The 8,717-nt window shown below is 54.1% G+C and overlaps 1 protein-coding gene across 1 annotated transcript; it reads left to right on the top strand.

Annotated features, from left to right (window-relative positions):
- Nucleotides 1-1,273: 1,273 nt before the first annotated feature.
- LOC103773941 (anion exchange protein 3-like) lies at nt 1,274-7,950 on the top strand (the record flags this gene model as incomplete). Its single annotated transcript, XM_008941323.1, has 5 exons — nt 1,274-1,327; nt 2,526-2,682; nt 6,224-6,549; nt 7,016-7,158; nt 7,739-7,950. Coding segments are annotated over exons 1-5 (892 nt in total), but the record flags the coding sequence as incomplete, so codon positions are not given.
- Between the last annotated feature and the right edge of the window lie 767 nt (nt 7,951-8,717).

Genomic DNA, 8,717 nt, shown 5'->3' with positions numbered 1-8,717 from the left:
CTGGAGAATAGCTTGTCCTGAAAGATGGGTTCAACTTCTCTTAATTTTCTTTGTCATAAATATGACAACTTGTTACCCAGAAAGATGGCCAAACTGTCCTGTGACTTTGCAGCTTTTTCCTCCTCAATGACATCACTGAAAAAAATGTTTTCCCAGTTTTGAATTTATTTGTATTCTACCCTTGTAAGTTTTAACGAACGTCCCTTTTCCTGTGCTGTGAGATGAGAGCACTTGGCTTGTCCCTGTGTCCAAAGCACTGTGCGCGTGTTTACACCTTTTCTCCTTCTCTGTATTCCTTCAGATGAGTTTTTGGAGGTCGGTATCTTCCCAGTGCCAGTCTCTGTGCCACCTCCAGTTCTTCCTGGGGTGTAGCTCATGCTGAGCTCAGCCTGCGCTGTTGCTGTAGAGGATGTGACTACAGCTGTTTCTGCATTAGTCTCCATCCCACTCCTTGTCAACCGTGGCACCTCATTGCCTTCCTCACTTGCAGTGTTATACTGAGCAGAGCCCTTCCTCGGGCTGCCTGTGGGGTCTCCCGCATCCCTCAGCCATGCTGGTGCCGACAGGGCACAGATCTGCAGTCCTGTTGACCTTTTTCCCTGTAACGTGTTGTCTTGTGTTTTGTGTTTGAATGATGAACAGTTTGTCTTTGTACCTCTGGCCTGCACAGATCTTTCTGAGGTTCCTTATGGCTGTTCTGGGATCTGCTCAGTTAAAGCCAGGTGGCACAGGACCACCCTGCTGCCTGCTGCTGGCATGCCCTCCCAGCACCTGATCTCTCCAGCTTTATCCTTCCCCGGTGGTCAGACACGCCCTGGCTTTGCACAGGTGTGCTGCTGGAGAGGCAGCTGCGCAGAAGCCGTTCCTTTGCTCGCGCAGCCTGTGCAGGAGCTACACGTAGCTGCTCTCTTGGTGGGCCCCCGCACGCTCCGCGCAGCAGGTCGCCCGGAGGAGCCCAGGGTCCCACCTGCCCTTGGACAGTTGGAGCTGGCGCACAAAGCAGCGCAGGCTGGGACGCTCTTGCCCCGTCGCTGCTGTGTGCCAGGGGACAGGCCTGCCATAGCGATGCTGGGGAGGTTCCCCGAGGGCTGGCGAGGTGACCTCTCCGGGTTAGGAGCCAGGGAGGGCTGAGGGCAGTGGCCAGCGGTCTCCCACGACATTCCCTTGTCCTGCCCTCTCTCCACAGGTTATGCCACTCTCCAGGTTTGCTGGGTCCTTGCCGGTGAAAGAGAAGGGTTGATATTTTGCCCAGGCCCTTAGGTCCTGAACCAAAATGGCAGCTGGAGAGTCCCCTCCCATAGGAGATGTCTTCATCGACCTGCAGCAGGTGAGGTGGGAATCCAGCAGCGGCGGGGCCATCTCTGCCCCAGGGACCGTGCTCCTGCCAGGCTGAGTGTGGGACCCGTGTCCTGGCAGCCTGCTGCAGTAGGAGACGCAGCCTCCATTCACTGAGGACAGGTCTTCAGGAAGGTGGCCCCGAGGCTGCCCACAAGCCCACATCCACTCTCCATGCAGACAGCAAACTGCAGTCCAGAAAAGGCCAGAGGTTGCTCTGTGGTGTTCCTGTGAACATGCTTTTGGGTGGGGTAGGCAAGTGGCGCAAGCAGCTGGGCATCTTGCAGTTAGACTGGGCTTGGGAAACCCGTGCTAAGGTGAGAGGAGAAGCAGTCTCACCCACAGATACAAAGCTACTCACAGCTGGGGGATGTGAAGAGAGGCACGACGCAGCTATAGCCGCCTTGCTCCCTCTTTCTGCCCAGCAAAGACAGATTCGACACAGTTGGGCCTCCTCCTGTTTCCATGGAAACACGGGAGTCCACAACAGCTCCACTCTGGCATTTCAGCTATACTGACGGAAAATTTTACCAGCTGCAGCTGCTCAAGAGACAGGAAGGACAGGAGTCACCTGTCCATGCTCTTCTTGGAGCACCTCCTCCAGCAAAAGGCAGAGAAATGCCCACAGCCTGAAACAGGAGGAAAATAGTCAGAAAAACCTGAAGGAAGCAATGCCAAGGGGAACTGGGGGTGCCCCTAGGAGTGCAGAAAGGAGGTGAGAGGGCACAGGGTGGTCACTGACCCAAGGGCAGCTTACCAGAGAAGGGATAGTGTTTCCCAGGGGCAAATACAGAGGAGGCCTAAGAAAGGGAGGGATGGCAGATGGGGTAAGGGGAAGGCCAAAGGGCAGCAGTTAGATGTGAGGAGAGAGAAGTTCCAGCTAAGCAAAAGTTACGGTGCTCCTCTAGTAGGAAAGACAGGCACTGACATAATCCCTTGATACCTGCTACTCAAGGGAGGCATGGAGGACTGCGAAGGTTTCTCTGCAGAGTGTGGCTTGGAGGCTTGCTGATCTGTTCTGGCTCTTGGTTTTGAGCGGACCTGTGCCTCTACGTGAGAAACTACATGCCAGCCCTGTTGTGCAGAGCTTGCTGCTCCTCAGCAAGCCCAGCACTGTTTGCAGGGCAGGAGGATCCAGAGGGCTGTAGGGGTCTGCAGCGTTTGATTCTTGTCTGGCGATTTCTGTGCAGGGCAGAGATCGCACAGAGAAAGCCTCTCCTGGTGCCGAGGATGATGAGGACTTGGATAAGACTTTGTCAATCGAGAGATTTGGGGACCTGATAAGCAAGTCAGCATCAAGCAATCTGGAGAAGCAGAGACGCAGCTACAGCGAGAGAGATTTTGAATGTATGTAGGTTTGAATCGTTGTACCCACTCCCACCCTCACCACCAACCCTTGCTCAGCCCCACATGCTCTGCAGCCTTGTGCCAAGACCTTGCAGGTCATGTTAACCTGCTATTCACTTCCTTCCTTCAGAGCATTCCCCAAGTGCTGCATACACCCAGCTTAGCACCAGTGCCCATGGTCTCTTCCCAGTCTGTTCCCCATTTTCCCTGTCCCTGCAGGTGTAGCTGCTGCCCAGCCCACTCAGCAGCATAAGCTCAGCCTGAGGTATTTGCTCACCTGCTCACCCAGCATCAGGGACCGCTGCAGCCACTTTCCCCATGTTCAGATGCCCAGTTTAAAACTACTTTCCTTCCATATGGCTGCAAAGAAACATTCAAATATGGCCAGAAGCCAGGTTGTCCTCCCCAGTCCGAAAGCAGATGGCTCCAGTCAGACATGCCTGTGTATTTCTAAATAGCAGCCATGAAACCATGAGGCTTGTCTGCTCAAAGAAGGGACTGCAAACTGAAAATGGGGTGTGAATTTAAAGTGCTTCAGCTATCTCACCTGAACGCCTCTGATCAGTATATTTATTCCTCTAACTGTCCTCCCATGATGAAGGCAACCAGTTTGCCCAAGCTCACTTTGGCTGTAAAATCAGTGTGCCCACAAGAGTGGCCATAAGCTATTGCCTGGTGTAGGCAGGTCAGGTTAGCTTGTCGTAACAGCTTTGAAGGACGGGAAGAAGAGGCCCCTGTCCAGCAGCCTGCTTGTGTGGTAGAGAAGTAGCAATGGTTGGGAGAGTTTTCCACTGTATGGCTCTCCATGGTCAGGTACTGCTTATTTTCCAGCTTAGCTTTGATGGTAGCATTATATTTCAAGTACATCATCAGGCTGTTTTCTGCTTTGCCACTCATTTCCAATGGCTGTTGTAGAAGTTTGGTGGTAGGAGTCTGTCACTGTAGTGCACCCCGGCTGCTACTCTCTGCTTCTGCCGCTTCTCTACAGAGGCTCCATTCAAGTTACACTTTCCACCCGAGCACACAGTCACTCATGCACATGGCTGCAAGGTGCTAGTAGCTTTGCTGTGGGTTGAATACCTGTCCGTCCTGTGCCCGTAGGACTTACCTGCTCAGAAGCCCTGCCTGCGTGCAGAGGTGTGCTGGTTGGCTTGGAGGACACAGACGATCTGCTTGAGCATGCATGGCAGAAGCTTCTTGGGAAATTTGACAAGACATTTGTACTTTTGGGGTTTGTTTTGTTTTGTTTCTTAATAGGAAAGTCTTCCTTTCTTTGTCAGAATCAAGCTTGTTTTCCTCTGAGCTTCTAATGTATCCCTGTTATCTAGGGCTATGTCAACCCTGGTTGTCAGAAGTTTTACGCAGTTCATATTCATAAAGTTGAAAGAACTGATTAGGTCATTAAACTTTGAAAGATAACATACCAGCCCATGGAGGGGAATGCTCTCTGGGTTTAGAAACGTTTCCTGCCCTGTTCAAAGCCAAGAATTCCTAATATGCAGGCTCTTCCTTCTAGGCTCCCTATCCAAATTACTTTTTTCATATCTCTTGTATCAAGTTCACTGAGGCATGTAATCAAAGGTCTAGGACACTGGTTTGGCAATACCTTCCCATACAGGCAGGCAGTGCAAGGAAGGGAGCAGGAAAAGAGCGCAGGGGCTGGACACACAGGAGTTGCATGAGGACAGGGAAGAAGATGAGGGAGGCATGAAGCCTTTGGTGTTCAGGAGAGAGATGTTTTTCCCACCTGCAGACCACCTCTGTGGAGATATGATCCATAGTCATGAGGAGGGCTGAGTGCAGGGTTGAAAAGCAGTGCTTCCCTCTTCTGTGCCAGCTTAGCCACTTGCCATAACCATCCTTCCCTGCAGCCCAAGGCTTCAGTTTCCCTCTAATCCAAAATGTGAACGTTTCTGGCTTGGGCTGACGTGAACAAGCCAGAAAGGAAAGATGGGCTGTGTCCTTACCAGCAGCTTTGTGCTGCAGAAGGAGCGTTGTGTGTACAGTTGGAGCCTTCCTTGCTTCTTCTTACATTAGAATTTTGTGCCTGACCTATTCATGGGGTGCAGAGCAGTCCTACAGGAGTGCAGCAGCAGGACAGGAGGGTCTTTCTGCAAGAAACAGGGTGCATCTAGTTAAGTTAAAGAAAAGAACACTTCAGAGGAAAAAGTATTTCTAAAGAGCCCTAAGTCTTTCCAATTTGCAGATGTCTGACTATTCCAAATCTCCTCTAATCTTGCCACGAGCCTCTCCTGCTGAACCGGGTGTGTGTGTGTGAAATATCCCTGCTGTTCCCAAGAGGGGAAACAAGGGAGAAAAGACTTGAGAAACCAAAGGAAAGGAAATATGACAGCAGAACAATGAACCTGCCTGGCTCTCCCAGGGAGCAGGTTACAGCTTGCATTGAAAACGTCCTTTGAAGGTGGTTTTCACTATAAACAGATTTTGCTGCCATGTCACAGGAAAGCTGGGAAGGAACCAAATAAAAACAGACTGGAAACAATTCCTCAGGAAGAGCTGCTGAGCAAAGCCCCCTTGCAAAGTGGCTGGTGCCCCCGTGGTTTCAGCTGCTCCGGGTGCAGCCCCAGGATCTGTGCATCCTGCAGATTGTCTATGGGAGGCTTTATGCCTGCGGATAGACCTGGCAGAAATGGCTTTCTTCTCGCTGGCAGGGAGGTGCAGAGCTTACTCTGTTCCCTGCCTGGTGCATTAGCGTTGTTTTGGAGTGAAGGCTCAGAAATGCCATTAATTTCTTCTCACTCTGTAATTCCCACGACACCCTGGTCGAGCCTGTATGAGTTTCTCTTTGTAGATTAGTTTAAAGGAAAGTCCTTCTGCCCTGCTTTTTACCCTGGTTTTTAAAAGACAGCCTGCTAAACTGAACCTGCATTTCAGAGCCTTGTAGATGCAAGCCCTCACAGTGCCTAGCCTGTGGACTTAGGCTGCATCTGCACAAGGCTTGGTCTGTGCTTCCTGTGGGCACACTGGAGCAACTTTCTGTCAAAGCCTGGGGGATAAATAAGGGACATCTATTAACTCAATGAACACTATGCAGGAGAGAAATCATAGGATCATTTAGGTTGGGAAAGACCGTTAAGATCATCCAGTCCAACTGTTGACCTAACACTAAGTTCACCACTAAGCTATGTCCCTAGAATATTTGTAAAGGACCCAAATCATGCTTCTTTGAGAATGTGAGAAATGTTTCCCTGTGTTTAGGAAGGGAATGGTGCCTCTGGCAGGTCACTGCAGCTCTGCATAGCTGTGTGGCTTTCAGCAGCACTGGGAGAGGAGTCCTACCTTCCCCAGGACAGTGGAGCTGCACTGGTGAGGTGTGGCACTGTTTGAGGGCTGCCTCCCCAGCCACCCCAGGCTGGACACAGCTTGCCACATCACTGAAAGCTTTGCTCTGTCCCTGCGGGCTGGTGGCTCTCCTTGCCCTTCCTGGCCCTTGATCTCCAGACCATGCTGTTTCCTGGAGGGGCGCCTGGCAGGTTCCTCCCAGCCTCTTCCTGCCCCTGACTCTCTTTTTCTCTCTCAGTCCACCGCCAAACCTCGCACCACATCCATCATCCCCTTTCCACTCACCTCCCCTCTGCCCTCAAGTTCCAAAAGAGACCCCCCCGTGCCAGCAGGAGGAAAAAAAGGAGAAGGAAAAAGAAAAAAACCTCAGTACCCCCCTCGGAGGTCACCCCTACCATCCAGGAAGAGGACGAGGAAGGGGGAGAAGAGGAGGAAGAAGAGGAGGAGGAAGAAGGAGAATCTGAGGCAGAGGAGGCCCAGGAGAAAGAGATCTCTGCAGAGTCTGAGTGTGAAGCTCGTGGGAAGGACACGTCCCCTAAGCTGGAGCCCCCAAGCAAACCAAAGGCAAGGCTAGGGTATCCCTACCTGGATGGGGTTCAGGGGCTGGGAGGAGGTGGAGGGAAAGTTGAAGCCAGGAGGGTGCCAGGGTGCCTGGTCAAGGGAATGTGCTGCTCAGGCAGAAGAGGTTGTAGATGTGCAACGCTGTGGGAAGAGTGGTTTTGTCCCTGCCTAGCAGAGATAGGCACTGGAGGATGGTGATAGATAAGCCATTGCTTGACATGGGTGCTGTGGAGGGTATGCATGACCATCTTGGGGGTGTAAGACCCATGAAGGAAGAACAATGTGTCTGTTCTTAGGATGTAGATGATACAGGGGAGCTCCATATGACCAAACCCAGGGTATGGGGAACGTAGGGGAAGGCGGTGTGGCCCATTCTAGGAGGTGGGGATATGGGAAGGACCTGCGTGCCAGGGATTGGGCCGAAGGCTGCCTGCCCCGGCTCTCGCTGTCAGGACTGTCGTCTCTGCAGTTCACCATTGGCAGCGATGAGGAGGAGTCCAGCGGCGCTCTGGCCCCCGCGCAGTTCCACATGGAGGAGGAGCGTGGCATTCTGTCCCCCGTGCCACGCTTTGCCGACCTGCTGCAGGACAGGGGCCCTGCCTCCCTCCGCAGGTAGGCGAGCGATGCCGAGCCGCCTGCTGCTCTCCCTGGCTCAGGGTGCTGCACAGAACTTGCCCCGGGGGTAGTGGCCGTGCCCAACCTGGACGTGCCTGCTGAACCAAAGGGGACATGGGGCCCAGAGAGAGAGCAGCTGTGAGCAACATGACTTCTCTCCAATGGGACAGTTGCTTTCTGAGACTCCTGTGACTTCCTCGGCTCCATGGGATCCCCAGGGTGTGGTTTGGGGGCACTTGGCTGCACACCTGGAGCACCCTTCCTCCCAGCTAACTTGCAGTGTCGTGCTGACCTGCAGGCTGGGAAGCCCCAGGAGGCTCGGCCAAGTCAGTGGCCTGTGAGGCCATTGACTCACAGGTGGGTCCCCATCACTGGCCACAAACTGATCCCACTCTGCTCTGTGGGAGAGGAGGAGCACAGTGGGCAATCTTTTACTTTTGAGATAGTTGACTCCTGGCTCTGCTCCTTCTCAAGGACTTCATGGTCAGGGCTGGACCAAGGGACCTCCACCCCTGAGGGGCCAGTGGCCATCCTTATTCACACTGTTTGCTACCATCAGTCTCTTTGGTTCCTACAGCGTCCCTGGGCCTCGAGAACGTCTGTCTCGTGGGTGGGAGAAGCGCAGGCCCTGGGGCCAGGTCGTGAGCGGACAACGAGTTACTTATGACTTGAAGGAGAGGATGTGCATCGGCAGCATGACCACGCTGGAGAGCGCGGCATACCAGCGAGTCCCCACAGATGAGGCTGAGGCCCAGATGCTGGCATCTGCCGACTTGGATGGCATGAAAAGTGAGGCTTTGTGACATTCCCCGTTACTAGTGCGTGCATGCCTTGCTTCTCCCTGCTTTACCCTCTTCCCTAGCAGCTTCAGCCTGCCACGGGATCTGCTCCTCAGCTCCCTGGCCCCTGGCCCCTGCTTTTTCAGCCCTGGCCTCTCTCTGTCGGCCTTACACATGTCCACATGTGCCGGTCCCCATGGTTCCAGCACTTCTGCTCACACCTACCCTATGGATGCTAGCTCCTCCACCTGCCCCACTGCCCTCCCCGGTTCAGGTCTCCCTGCGTTTCCCCGAAACCCAGCTCCTCTCCTCTCCTCTCCTCTCCTCTCCTCTCCTGACACACTTTCCCAGCGATCAGCCCTCTGTATGACGGAGGCTGGCATCGCAGGAAACCTGAGGTGAGGAGCCTCCCGTCTCCTCTGCTTTCCTGGCAGAGAGGCAGCTGCCCACCCCGGAGTGACTCGGAGGGGGACAGCCCCTGTGTGCTGCGAGGGCAGACAGAAGAGACGTCATGGAAATGCACGCTCCGGGCCCGAGGACATGGAGAATTCAATAGGTTGCTCTGCAGGCTGGAGAGGGAGGGAGACACCAGAGGGGAGCGAGGGAGAGAAGCAGTGCCTCACGCACAGCCCGGCTGTTCCCGCGGGGGCCGCGGGCGCCGCGTCCCTGGGTGTCTGCCACAAGACCCCGCGGCAGGGCGAGGACCCTGCTCCGGAGGAGCTGGTGGGGCGGTCCCCCCGAAGCATCCCTGGGTGGAGCCAGCCTTCCCCAGATCTC

Source organism: Merops nubicus, unplaced genomic scaffold, assembly GCF_000691845.1.
Source record: "Merops nubicus isolate BGI_N331 unplaced genomic scaffold, ASM69184v1 scaffold17655, whole genome shotgun sequence".
In the NCBI taxonomy this organism is placed as follows: domain Eukaryota; kingdom Metazoa; phylum Chordata; class Aves; order Coraciiformes; family Meropidae; genus Merops; species Merops nubicus.
Note: the sequence above shows the minus strand (reverse complement) of the source record. Positions and strands in the feature narration are given on the sequence as shown.